The sequence below is a fragment of the Haemaphysalis longicornis genome, unplaced genomic scaffold (assembly GCF_048455015.1).
Source record: "Haemaphysalis longicornis isolate Haplotype H1 unplaced genomic scaffold, Haemaphysalis longicornis Haplotype H1 scaffold_5, whole genome shotgun sequence".
In the NCBI taxonomy this organism is placed as follows: Eukaryota; Metazoa; Arthropoda; class Arachnida; order Ixodida; family Ixodidae; genus Haemaphysalis; species Haemaphysalis longicornis.
This window is the reverse complement of record NW_027526385.1, coordinates 46,340,764-46,354,806: the sequence shown is the minus strand read 5'-3', so window position 1 is coordinate 46,354,806 and position 14,043 is coordinate 46,340,764. Positions and strand designations below refer to the sequence as shown.

Below are 14,043 nucleotides of genomic sequence, written 5' to 3'. Positions count from 1 at the left end.
ACGTTCGGGTTTCTTGCAAAAACTCAGCAGTCATGTGGCGAAGCCCGACGCACGCTTCGTAGTTCACTTTTAGTTGCGCGATTTTTCGTAGCACGGCTGCCGCTTGAGGCTCGCCCCAAGAAGTTAACCGCTCGGTCCAATCTAGTCCATTTTTGTGTTTCGATAGCACTTCCTACTCGTCGCAATGTGTCGTAATGTTGTCTGCTTCGTGCTATTTTTGTCCGCCGTGTACTGCGTGGTCGGCGCTCACAGTAACAGCAAGTACAGCGAGGCGATGAACCGCGTTGGGCCACCGCCCTCCCCAAACGCCGAGAAGAAACCCTTTCGCATGCACAAGTTAAACATGCTCTGGGAAAAAGCGCAAAAGGTGAGTGCGGTACTCTAAATTTTCAGTAGCTGAAGGGTTTACCTTGGATGCGGTACGCTGCCAATTTTGTTTCCGTCTCCGTGTAGAGTATCCGCCTACTTCCGCCCGTGAGCCGGCCGACGCGGCACCTCTGTTTTGCACAGGGTTCAAAATTTACTGGACTACCGAGGTTACCAATTGTAGATTGTTGTAGTTCGCTTTCTTACTACTCACCTTGAAAAATATTTTTATTGTCGTCTCCCATGTCCACACTGGACGTGGTCGAAACGGGCCACCGTGAGTTCCCAGCCCGGAGAGAAAAAAATGTTGCAAAAAAATGTTGCAGTTTAGTTTAATGTGCACCTGCTGTGTCGCAATTTTAATGATTATTTCGACGCGACTACAGGGACAATGTGTGTGTGGTTTCTAATTTACGTTTCTCCGGCGCCCTGAAACGCAGCGGCTAAGCGAAGCCAAGCTGAAAGGTCTCTTCGCCGAGCTGCGAGTTCAAGACAAGGAGGAACTTTCGTGGAAGAAACTCAAGAGCCAAGACAAGGACGGGCTCAAGGAGGCCGATCTGAGGAGGAAACTCAAAGGTGCGCAGTTTATTTTTTCAAGACCGTGACAGACATCATAAGATGTGCACCCAACTGTCATTTTTGTACAGACAAATGAGGTGACATTTCAGCTCGTCTGGGAGAATCAGCCTTACGACAGAATAATCACTGCTTTGCAAATGCGAGTAAACCATTTAAGGGTCTTTGCCTAGTATTCAATGCTTCGTGCAAGTGGCCCTTCGGTTATTATGCTTTTGCTGTCCAATGGTAACAGTTGTTGCTGGTGCATTTCTGACGTCACCAAGGCTGTAGGTTAGATTAGGCTACAAATGCTTCTTTCATGCGCGTGAGCATTTTGCATGCATGGGCGTTTTCACGCCCATCAGAAAAGCAGCTTCTGAAGTGTGGAATTTAGTCTGCTACCGTATGTGTGAGCAGCACACATTTATTACACCTCTGCAGCAGCAACTTTGTCCCTTGTCAAAGCCACACAATGCCCTTCACCTCCTGATCCTTAAACTCTATTACAAAACACTGCAAACTTGTTTCTGTAGTACTTTTGATGGTTAGTCTGGGAAGTACCGCCGTGCATGGCTGGCTGAAGAACTAATGTTTAACTAAATGATGGTTTGACGTAAGCTGCAGTTCAACCCCTTTAGTACGTTACCGTTTACTGTGCTTTCCTGGAGGTTGCACAGTAACCGTTTGGTTCCATTCTTTAGTCTAAGTATAGAGTAAACTCCCGTTATGACGAATTCGAAGAGACCATGAAAATTTGCTCATATCAGAAATTCGTCTTAAGCGGATGTTTTTTGCATTGTGCAAAAAGAGAGCAAATGTGTTGTTTGTCTTAATAACGAGTCTACCGTATGTTCAGGTATGTTCTTCCAAATCGCGCATTTGTTTCTCAGTTCCCTGAAACTCGCTGAGGTTCTCTTGAAATGTATTCCTGTCTTCAAGGCAAGCTGTTCAAAGTGCAGTATTTTCGTTTAGGGGCTACAAGCACCAGTAGGGCACTTGTCAAAGATTCTACGGTGTGCTGGTTTCACTGTGTGTGCACGTGGAGTTTTGTGTACTGTACGGGAAAGGAATTTAGTCAAGACAAGCCAAACCACAATCCTGTCCATCACTCTGCATGCCCTCAGTGAAAGTGAAGGGTAGTAGGAGGGTTCTTTAAACGGAAAGACATCGTAGCTTAATCAATGAAGCCCTCGTGCAGTGCACCCCACATTGATTTCCTAGCTTTATTGCCATGGAAGAAGCAAACAAAATCCACAAAATGCCTGGTTCCAAACAAGGATTTGGCCATACGCCACATTGTATGCTACGTAAGTGAAGAGCAGAATGAGGTTAAGGGCAGATCAAGCCCCTCATGAGGAGTGAATTGTGGGCGCCCAATGACCTGCCATTATTGCTTTTGAGGAGGGGGACTGAGGGACATCTACGTATTGTCTAGTGAGACACCGGCCGATTTTGTGAGGCCCCGTAGTGTTGGTTGATTGCATGAATGGAGGATGAGTGAATGGTAAGGTAGCAAGTCTTGTCATGGTTGCCTTTGTGGTGGGCTTTTAGGAACAATCATGTGTCGTGACCTCTCAAGTTCATTGTCTGTTTCTCGCTGCTGTGAAGGTTCATTACGTGCCATTGTCAAGGCGGCGGTGTTTTCTGAAAGATTGTTGTAGTGCATTTTGTTTGAGCAATCATATAATCTTTCTTACATGCACGCAGAAATTGTGGACAAGTTCGACCTGTCCGACCAGTTCAAGCACCACGAAGATGAGCCCCCTGAGCACCCCAATGTGGCCCGGAAAGAGGGCTACATCTTCAGGGACAAGAAGCTCAACAAGCTCTGGCTCAAGGTGCAGAAGGCGGGACTCAGCGGTGAGAGTATTTTATTGGACTTAACTCGCTTGTTAGTCAGCACTAGCGTTTGATTTGTGGGCTTTAACGTGCCAACGCAACACAGGCTATGAGGTGAGCTGTAGTGGAGGGCTCCGCACTAATTTTGACCACCTGGGGATCTTTAACGTGCGCCGAAATCTCGAACACACGGGTGTTTTCGCTTTTCGCCTTCATCAGAAAAGCGGCCGCCACGGCCGGAAATCCAATCCGCAATGTCCTTGGGCTCAGCAGCGCACTGCCTTAGCCACAGAGGCACCTCGGCAGGTAGCAGTCGTGTTAGTTAGCGTTTTTAATCCCCACCTTTGAGGTGTTTTTTGTCCCCCGTCAGAACGTCCTCAACTTTCACTCTGAGCTTAAGAATTCAGAAGTTGATTCCTGGCTGCACCAGCTTCACATGAGTGCAATGTGCAAAAATATAGAATTGGCCTTTCCTCCTTTTTTTTTGAAGCATCAGATGCATTGAACAGTGTCTGACCCACCTTTGAGTTTTTGTGCGTGCCTGCGTGGCCATCTTTAGTACATCTGAAGAGTAAAATGTGCTTGTCGGTCCCAGGGAATTGAAGCTGGGCTGTATGGCTTCTAAGGAAGGAATCCTAACCAACGAACCATAGCAGTGCAGGGTTTTGTATGCAAGTTTTGCGTCGTCGTGAAATCAAAAATTTGTTACCCTCCACTAAACGGTTAACAATGTAGTGCGCGGTAAATCACTTTCACTTCGCGCTAGCTGCATGGTGTAATCGTAATTTGGCTGAACCTAGATGTTGATAATTGCAGTCACATGCCTGATGCTATACTCGGTGACAACTTAAGAACGGCACCGGAAGTTGCCGCTGTGTCTTATCACCGTAGCCGGATGTTTCTCCGCGCGGCGCAAGTAGAGCGTTACTGGGAATATTTTGAACATGGCGTGAGCCGTTCCCGTGATTTTTTGGACTTAATATGCTTATAAACGACTCCAGTGACGACAAACAAACTGCGTGAGACAAGGCAGGCGATATCACGCATTCATAGCAAACCCCTTTCAAAACGCGCGCGCACTGACGTCACGGGTCCGGCGCTTTGGCGGAGTGATACACTACATGAGGTGGTGCCGTTCTTGAGTTGTAACCGAGTATAGTAAGTGCTGCATCGGTACTCATTTTAGGTTACACTTAAACACCCTTACAACATTGGGGCAGGCGTTAAAGACGTCCTATCTTAAGAGACAACTTGCAGTTGTGAGGGAGTACTAAAACTATCATCCTGTTGTGCAGACGAGGAGATGCGCACGTTGAGAGAAGAGTTCCAGCACCACCAGGACAAGATCGACCAGTACTACACCACACAGGACAAAGAGGGGCAGAATCTCACGAGTGAGTACCGGAACCTGCGATTGTGTTCCTCACAGTGCCTCATGGCAGTAACGTATAACTCTGCACTACAGTAAAACCTCGTTACAAAAAGACAGTTACAAGAGACGCTTGGTTATGAGAGACATAGAATGAAGACGGTTTGGTCGGTTTTCCTGTGTTCCCCGTGGTAGCAACATTGCATACAAGAGACCTTGGTTACAAGAGACTTTTCCTGGGTTCCTGGAGTGTCTCTTGCGATGAGGTTTTACCGTACAGGCTTGTTACGCAGGGAATAAAACAGTGGTGCCCGTCTCCGCTTCACATAGTACCCTCTCATAAAGTAACAGTTTATGGCTATTGAGCGAAGTAGAATTGTGCACATTTTTGTACCTCACGTTGCACTATCAGCTTTTGTTTTTTGTTTGTTTTCCACCCAAATGACCACTGCTCACAAGTTTGAGAAACAATTGGGGGCCAACTATCACTAATGAAGTGATAGAAACGAAGTAACCTTGGTGGAATGAAGGATTCATTTGTATCAGTCATGGAAGACTCGCTGCTAAATTTTTCTCTGCATTAACTCTGCAAAGGTGTTGTTGCATTTCTGTTTTTAAAGGCAGCGTTTGGAAAAAGTATTCGCGGTGACTATTTCCGATTCGCATACATCACGAGGCTGGCACACTCATTCTGCATTCTGGGTGAACGTTGTTGGAAATTTAGTACCCATAGTAGCTGAAAAGAGCATGAAAGGTTTAAAATGAGACTTGGAGAAAGATGGGGAAGATAGGGGGAATGGGGAAGGTAGGGAAAGATGGTGAACATATGACGAGAGTTGTGTGAAGGATATTGTGAAGGGGGTGAACATAACCTCTTTCCCCGTCTTGCAGATGAAGTGGAGCTCAACATGCTGGAGGAAGAGGAGCGGCAGAACGGCCTCCTGTCGGGAGACTTGGAGAAGAAGAGGCACGAAGCCCTGCTCGACTCGTACCGCAAGCTCAACAGCCGGGCCGAGCAGGCCTGGAAGCGCAAGGGCGGCTTCGCCGAGGACCAGGTGGCCAAGCTCTGGAAGCTTGCCCAGCAGGGGGACTTCACGCCTTCCGAGCTCGAGTCACTCAAGGTGAGGGAGGAGGGTGCCTTTGGGTGCCATTCCGACAGCTTGAAGGGTTCTCGAAGTTTTTGCCTTGAGTCTTGGACGTTCAGAGGGGTAGCCAGTAGTTCTAGCACTGATCCGAATCCAGGCAAGGAGTTTCTAAGTTATAAGGTTGGTTTGAAAGTAATTTTAAGACATTAGGGGGCAAGTTACCTTCCTCACTGAGAAGTTTCAGCAGCTTTGGGCTTTCGGTGCTCAGCTCTGGAGTAGCTAGCTAGTTCAGTGCGAGTTCAGTGGACCGGAGAACGAACCCTTGCAAAGGACATTCTAGATCACCATGCACCTAGTTTGGCAGGCTGTGTGAACTGGTGGACCATACTTACAAGCAGCTGTGTACTTTTACAACACCTTTTCTTTGTTCCTAAATGCATTTGGGGTGAAGCTCACAGCCTCGCGTGTAAGCTGTGATGAGGACAAGGGCGACGTGAGGTCATTTCAAGGAGAGCGAGAGTCAATCTGATGGTTTTTGGCGGCTGACTTGCGTTTGCTCTCCCCCTCTCCCCAAGGAGGAGCTCCAGCACTACGAGCACCGCATCCGCAAGCTGCACCACTTCCAGGAAGAGCTGGAGCAGCACGGGGCCGACCCCAAGGCGGCCCCCGACGCGGACCACGTCAAGACGCTCAAGCAGCGCATCAAGCAGTACAGCCACAAGGTCAGCGGCGGCGGCAGTACTGTGTCCTGCACGCCCCCTCCTTCCTCTTGACCTCCCCGCCACGCAAGATAATGCCATTCCCCTTAGGGTACAATGTGCAAAACTGGGCTTCGTTGGTACATGACCCAAGGAAACGGCACAAAAAAGACGAGGACAGAAAGAGGACGGCAGAGACTGCACTAAACTTCCAGCTGGATTTATTGCAAATGAAGTACAATACATAGATAGGCCACTGTCCAGCTGAAGGCTCTCATCATGAGCGCATGCATAGAAATTTCAATTCTTTTTCAGAGAGCGTGATAGAGGCCGTGCTCACACACGCCTCACCAAGTGTTAAAATTCATTCTGATTCAACGTGTTTCGCATTCCATCATGGAAGTATTTTCTAGATCTGGCAAACAGTCTTTGCAAGTCGAACTATGGCTTTCCAAGAAGCCTTCTTGCCGTTAACACTTGGTGAGGCATGTGTCAGCATGGCCTCTATCAAGATCTCTAAAAAAGAATTGAAATTTCTACGCATTTGCAGATGAGAGCCCTCGGTTGGACGACTGCTTATCCATGCATTGTTTCATTCGCAATAAAATTAGCTGGTCTTCTTTGCGGTTTTCTTAAATTTGTGGTTACAAGCCCGCCACTTCCCGTACGCACCCAGCACCACTTACTGCCTTGATTGGAACACTCCTACTATTTTGAGCAACTGATACATGAACCCCTGCTTTCTGGCCTCAGTAGCCATTAGGGTAGGACAACACGTTTTGGCGTGAATGGTCTGGTTCGAACCCCAGCAGTGCAAAATTTTTTTGGGCAAAAAGCCTCTTTGGGGCTCGAGCTGTTGGTGTCTCATGTCGTCATCGTAACCATTGTCTCATGTAGTCATGGTACTAAAACACCAGGACACTCGCTTACACCTCGCACTACAATGTAACGCGTACTAAAAAAACACCGGTACACTCGTGTACGCCTCGCACTAGAGAGCTTCGTGCTTCAAAAACAAGAGACTTACAGCCAAGCTGTATACCTCTGCGCCCCAACGGTTTTCATATCCGCTGGCAAAAACGCCAAGGCGCCAAGAATGCACTTAAACAGTGCATGCTTCGCCCCTTTCCAGGTTTCGCGTTAGTGGAGATGGCCCGGGATTTTTGGCAAGGCCCTTGATTGTTTTTTCAGTATAAAGTGTACTCTTGGATTAATTTTACGCATTTCTTTTGTAAATAAGGGGCGTCTGGTATCTTTTACATCATTTAAGTGGTACGCCGCGGCATACCAATACATTTAACATTCTGCATCGCACCGCAAGTGCCTTCCTTGTACCTAACTCGTAATGGAATACACCTCCACAATCCTGAGAAATAAAACTCCAACCAAAAGTACAACTTACGGTTGCGGGAAAAAAGCAGAAAATATACAATATATTTATGCCATTTACAGTGCTGGATAAGGCCAGTAGGACAGCAATGGAAGCTGGTAGCGAAAAGCGTTTTGTCGTTTGCTAAGTGCAGTCCAAAGAATGTAGCCATAGCGGTTAGCTTCACGTCTCCAAATCATTTTGTGACAATACGAAGAACTGGACATTTCAGAACCTATTTAGCTAGTACTATTACAACTTGAAGTGGTTGAAAAAAAAGTTGCATCATTCTACCACTAGCATCTTATACGTGGTGTGTGTAATAACGGCTAAATTTGCCATTACTGACAACTTGTATGACACCAATCATTACCTTGCAACTATTGAGGCCTGTTCTTGTTAGCTGTGTGTGTGCCAGTGTTTGAAACTTGAGTGAGGCTGCCTCTTCTTTCGCAAGAAAAAATTGTTGCCCGCTAAAATGCGTCCTTATGACTATATTGGAAAAGGCTATGCAGCACAAAGTACACTGCAGAGGGCTGTTTGTAAGTAAACGTTCTACAGAAAAATGTCATCCCAGCTTTCCCCTGAAACACGAAACCATCACCGCTTGTCTTGAACAATCGTTACACTAACCTTAGTAAAATCAGAGCCTCTACTTGTGAAAAATGATTAAAATTCGATGCGTTTTTCCCATGCAACCCGAGTCCAAGCCAAAGTTCAAAATCCAAAACCAAAACTGCCGAAGTCCAATGCCAATGTCCAACCCCACACCGCCAATCTCCAACAAAGCCAAAGTCCAACCCTGCTTAGAGAATGTAATTCATCATCGCTAACTGTGTGTACTGCCAAACTATTTTGTGTATTGCGAGAGGTTCGTTAGGTGTCCAAAGACATCCCATTGTTATGCTATGTGGTGTACGATTGATGTGCCCTTTGTGAAATTCATTGTGTAAAGTTGGCTTTCCTGCAACGCATTTCACTCGGACGTCAATGCCATCATTAAGGCATAGAAAGCCTTGCTTTAATACGAGGTTAGTCAGTACTGGTTAGATGTAATCAAGCCAAGCTTGGTGACAGTTGCAAGTTACATGTCTAGGGCGGGCAAGTGTTCTGGCTTCAGCTAGAAGGAAGTGTTTACCAAAGACCTCACTGGAGGTTTTTGCACATGCTGCATGAACGTACAATCATTACCCCTCCCTTACAGGTCAACAAAGTCCACCAAGAGCTGGAGGGGCGCATCCTTCAACGGCATCTTGAACTCTAAGGTGAGCCAAAGCTCAAATATATTTCCACTGCCGATACCCGTGTGCGAGCATCAGTCTCATCTTACTCTCTGCCTTATCAAATGGGCAGTTATGCAGACTCCGATGCTCAGTTCACGTTGCAGACTGCCTTGATTCAAGAGGGCCATGAGAGACAGAGAGAACCAACTTTTATTTTACGCAAGACCAAAGTCCAGGTCCTAGTTTGAGTGTTCAATTCACGGGGTCCACGTAGTACTCCAGAATGTCTGTGCGGATCTGGCGCACGTTTGTAGAGAGCTTCCTGGGCAGCCTGGATGTTCACTGTCGGCGGGGGAGACAGCCAGAGCTCCCAGGAAGTGATGAAAGTGAAGGATTGAGTAAGAGATGGTGGGCTGAAGTCCCAATTAGAATGAGGGATGGATGGGTAGGAAGAACAGGTGGGACAGGAAGGATGGACAGGGCGCTGATAGATGTGGTGAAGAGTGTGATGGGAGGGGAGTGAAGAGGTTCGAGCCTGCTGAATGAGGCACGCAGCCTCACGAGTTAGACGGGAACTGGGGGGTGGGTACAGGGTGCGTGATAGGCGTTGGGCGTGCAATTGGTAACGGCGGGAAGTGCGGTGTTGAGTACGAACCGTCGGCGGGTGGTAGAGGGTTGGCCAGGACATGGGCGGACCCGGGGAAGGCACTCGGGTGAGTGCGTTTTCTAGGGTGTTTCCGTACATGCCAGCGTGGCCAGGAACCCAAACCAGTGTGAAACGTGGACGAGGGTTTGAAGCAGGTATTGAAGTGACGAAGTCAGTGGTGTGTGGGCGGGTCTTTTGGTGAGCAAAATTACGAAGGGCTGATTGAGAGGCGGAGAAGATATATACTGGCCTGGTGGCAGAACAGTGCGAGTAGCGTGCTCTATTGCAGGGGCAATGGTGGCCATGAAGACAAAATGCAACTCTGTTCAGTTTGACACGACTGGCCTTTGGTAACTCCCTCAGCTCCGTTGCAGCCACGAAAGACTCTTCTTTGAACCAAAAACACTCACGAAATACTGAAAAACTTTGAAAATTCGCGCTACATTGACGTGCTGTGGGCACGAGTGACTTAATATAGGCCAGCACTCAAAGTGGAGTTATCAGTGTGTTTGTTAATAGCACGTTAGCATGATCAGATAAAACTAAAGTTCCTACTACAATCGCCCAGTCATGTTTCTTGGCGATGGCTTACATTGGCTGCTGCCAATCACACAAATAATATTCTGTGACGTCAAAAAGAAATAGCCAGAAGGGTGGATGGGGAGTCGCCACTGATCAGCAGCAGCAGCAGCATACTCGGACTGTGTTCCAATTCGTGGACAGCTTGGTAGACAGGTTACAAAGAAGTTTAATTAAACGTCTAAAGAAAGGAGAATTCGAAGGGCGCAGCGGTCACCAACGCAGACAACTTTGTAGCTGACGTGTTGAAAAACGCAAGCCGCAGGTTTTGTAAATATTACTGTTATTATTACAAACATTCTGCGATTTCAAAACTAAACGGATGCATCTTCACCACTAGTAAATTATACTATTTCAATAAAATAACGTTAGTTTGTCACTGGTACACAAAAAGATGGCGCTGATGTCACTTAGTAGTTTACGCAGGAAGGTAGTCTGCATCGTTGCTGACTTCCGTGCTGTCTCTTCGAAGCAGCCTTCGTTGACTGCTTCGTTTGAATTGGAACGCGGCTTAACATGACGGACTGTCCGCGAAGACTGCAACGGAGCCGTCTAAAGGGGAAATTAGAACGCACCCTCAGGTCCACTGCAGGATCTGAGTAGGCTTATGATGATGTCTCCTTAGAAGTTTGTGGTATAACTGGTGTCATTGTTGTGGGGGAAAAGCCAACCAAACCAAACGTGTACTTTGTCTTCATGGCCCCTTCAAGGCTGCAGAGGCTTACGCAGAAGAGTTTCCGGTATTAGCAGTGTGTGCGCTTTTAGCGGTTAACAAACGGTATCTGTATATTTACCTTTGCCTGCTCCCATAGTTCAAACTTTGATCATGAAGCATAGGTAATGAGAATGTTAGAGGTATTTTAAAATAGCAGTTTTATTCAACTTTGTTCATTCAGGCTTTAACTCTGTTTAATTTAAGGAGCTCAGTTCCCTTGCACTGGTCAAACGAACCACTAAGGCAGTCGATTTAGGAAAAGTTTGTTTACAGAGCACTGTATTCACCCCCCTTCCCTTTTTTTATATGCAAAGAAATCGGTGTACACCAATTTTATGGTCACCATAACTTGCATGACCCTTTTTCTATTAGGCATGCCACTGTAGCTCTGAGGTACTGTATTTACAATCATAGGCCGACTTTTTTTTTTTTTTTTTTTTTTTTTTTCACGTTAAATGTGAGAATCCAATGTTGGGGGGGGGGGGGGTCGACTTGGAATTGAAATCGAACCGTGTACCGCTAGTAATGGCAAGAGAAATGAGGAATCAGGGGCGCTACAAGGTGGGGAAAGCTTGGTACCCTTGTTTCCATGGTTGTGGTCGAAGCGTAGCGTATCAATTTGCCATTGCATACATTCTGGCTTCAATAAAGGTGATGCCGACTTTGAAAGTTGGCGTTTCCGATCTGTGCCCCTTTTTCCACCGTACTTAGTGACTAACCTCCTACCAGAGATGCGTTCGGAAGTGTACTGAACAATGTGATACAATTGTGGCTACGTTAGTGCTGTGCTTTGAATCAAGGGATTTGCTAATGCATACTCATTTTGTTTATTGGAGATGAACAAAAGGCTTCTTGAATGCGAGTAACGTGCTCACTAATGAAAGGAAATCGCGCATGGCCGCTTCCGTCAGCTGCCATGTTGTTTGTTTTGATATCGCGCGGCAGTGGCCGCTGCCGGTTGCTTCGATGATTGTCATCTCGCAGCGAATGTTTTCCCCGCCCAACCCTCAGTGCATGGTTATTTCACATGCTTATACAAAAGCTTTCCTTTTTTAACATCTACTGCGCACACCAAGACCGCACGGCTTTCGTGGGAGCATCGTTCATTGAGGGGGGGGGAGCCATCGTATGGGGATATTGGTAGTTGATGGGAGAGCTTCTCTTTGTGACACATTTTTCTAGGTGGAACTTTTTTTTTTTTTTTTTTTTTGAGAGAGAGAGAGAGAGAGAGAGAGAGAGATGCAATTTTGGGGGGGTCGACCTACATTCGAGTCTATTTACAATCGCGTAAATTCGCTAGCCAACAATTCATTGAACACTTGGTAGTGTCAGAAAATTACCTTCTTCACTATTTCATCTATAAATACTAAAATGGTTTTTCTTAGCAGATTAACCCAAGGCTTTACGTGGTAAAAAAAAGCAATTGTTCACCGATATTACGAGTGGCGGTATAAGGTGTACCCAGCCTTAGCATTCCCGTAACACCACTCTGGTATTCCAGCGAATGATCTCATTGCTTCTGTTTTTCTTTCATTTTCAGGAATTCATCTAGGCGCATGTGGACAGAAAGAGTGGAAGGCTACCAGGGTCAAACTACCGTTCAGGTCACCAGCGTGCTGTAGTACCAGGCGGCGGTGAAAACGGTGCCTTAGATGAACGTCTCCCAACAAACTCTTTTCTGAACTTGTGACTTCAAAATCGAGACTTTGCTGCCATTCAGTGCTTTGCGTTGCAGAGACAACTTAAATGCGTCTCCCAACAAACTCTTTTCTGAACTTGTGACTTCAAAATCGAGACTTTGCTGCCATTCAGTGCTTTGCATTGCAGAGACGACTTAAATTGGAAACTTATGATGTGTACGCACAATCTCGGGAGCTTTTGACGGGCAAATCTCGGCCCCACGTTTGGTATCGACCAAAGCAGCAAATACTTCACGCAAGCTGTCGTGGCTTATTACTTAGTACTTGGATGTCGTTCAGTATTTTGCATTTATTGTAAAGAAACGTGCATTTGATGTATACGTTTATGTAAAGTACCATGTCACACTTTAGGCCCAAGGTCCTCCTGTGTTTGTTTTTGTGGCATTTTGTACGGAAATAAATTGCGGATACATGTATTTTTCGTTCAGTTTTGGCAGTGTGGAGTTTTTATTCACCCCTTAATCTTAGTTCTCTAAAAACTGTGGTGTTCCTGGCCACATCCAATTTGAGTGATAGTGAAATTATTGCAATGGTACCGGAGTGTTTTTTTAGCTTTGTGTACTGTTGTTGGTTACTAGGTATTCTGAATAGGTCGAATTTGGTTGACTGCATTTGCTGTGTGGCCAGTAGAGGGCTGTGATTGGGTATTAACGTTTATGACAGTACATTGGCTGTGCGATGATGCTTTTTATACTTCAGTTGTAGAAAGCATTGTTTGTGGATTCCTGGAGAACTGGCATGCATAAAGGAATATCGGCTGAAGTGGGAGCCAATTTCTTGCAGTCGCGAAATTCCAACCTGTTTTTTAAGCTATGCAACGAATTCTACTGTTATCAGACCTAATAAGCCTCAGTGATTTCGTGTGTGGTTGCAGCCTGCCTCCCTAGTTCAGGCCTCTGTTTTTGCAACTTGGCTTTGAAGTGCAGTAATGCATTGAATTAGCCAAGCGAATCCAGCAGGCTTGAGCCAGTCGTGTGCTTTGTTGCAATGCCAGCGTTTTGACAAATAAGATTTGAAGGGTCTTACCGTTGCATGATGTGCGTGGAGCAGCCAGCCAGGGTAGCCTTGGTCTGAGCCGCACAACTTCTTTGACTGCCATGTGTAGCCCAGTTGCATTCTTGTTGACCTTGATGTCGACCTTGACCTCATCCTTGACCCTACAGCTCGCAGCGCTCGCACAGCTTCGCAAAGCAACGGCACAGCTTGTCGCGGCATAACGTGACATTTGGGGCTGCTGTTTCATTTTAAGTGCGTATCAAATTTACCTTGCCCATCATCTAATCTCGCTCCTTACGTAAAGGCGCCGTTTCTGAAATCTCCGGAAAAAGGTAGCCTACAGCCATAAAGGAGCAGAGGTGTTTTCGGCTGGGTATGCATGAAACTTGGGAAGTTAAACTTAAATCTTATCATTCACATAAGTTGCAAAAATAGTGCAAATTCATAACCTGCACGGGTTAATGCGCAAGCGCTATTCCCCAGTTTAGTAAATGCCTGCGAGTTTGATTTTCTAGCTGTTGCCAAGGCTGTTTTCCACACGAGATTCCAGAGTTTGCACCTTAGGTTCGGAGAAGAGATTCTCTGATGTCGCTGCTTGTCTTTCGCAAGCAGTCCACCCATGTTACATTTTCGACGCAAAGCACAGCCTGCTTGGATTATCAAGCAGTGGTGCACAGACACCTTGGAAACGCCACCCTAGGGAAAAAAAGCCTGCAAGCCCTGTCGACTTGACCTTGGCCCGTTTTTGTAATTTCGTGCCAGTATCCTTTAAACGAATCAGTTCAACAGCCAATCTATGCCACTTCATAGCTTGCACGCATTGCCGTCCAGGGGGCTTTTACTCGTTGCATACACCAGCCAAGGAAGCAGTGTGCACCACCGAGACAAGCAGGCCTGCCA

At 46.5% G+C, this 14,043-nt stretch overlaps 1 protein-coding gene across 1 annotated transcript; it reads left to right on the top strand.

The window, feature by feature from the left end:
• The first annotated feature begins 11 nt into the window (after positions 1-11).
• Positions 12-12,574, top strand: LOC144138179 (alpha-2-macroglobulin receptor-associated protein). Its single transcript, XM_077670342.1, has 8 exons — positions 12-367; positions 807-942; positions 2,632-2,784; positions 4,059-4,157; positions 5,024-5,253; positions 5,793-5,939; positions 8,489-8,549; positions 11,988-12,574. Exons 1-7 carry the CDS (start codon positions 185-187, stop codon positions 8,546-8,548), a joined length of 1,008 nt encoding a protein of 335 aa, XP_077526468.1. The 5' UTR covers positions 12-184; the 3' UTR covers position 8,549; positions 11,988-12,574.
• Positions 12,575-14,043: the final 1,469 nt, after the last annotated feature.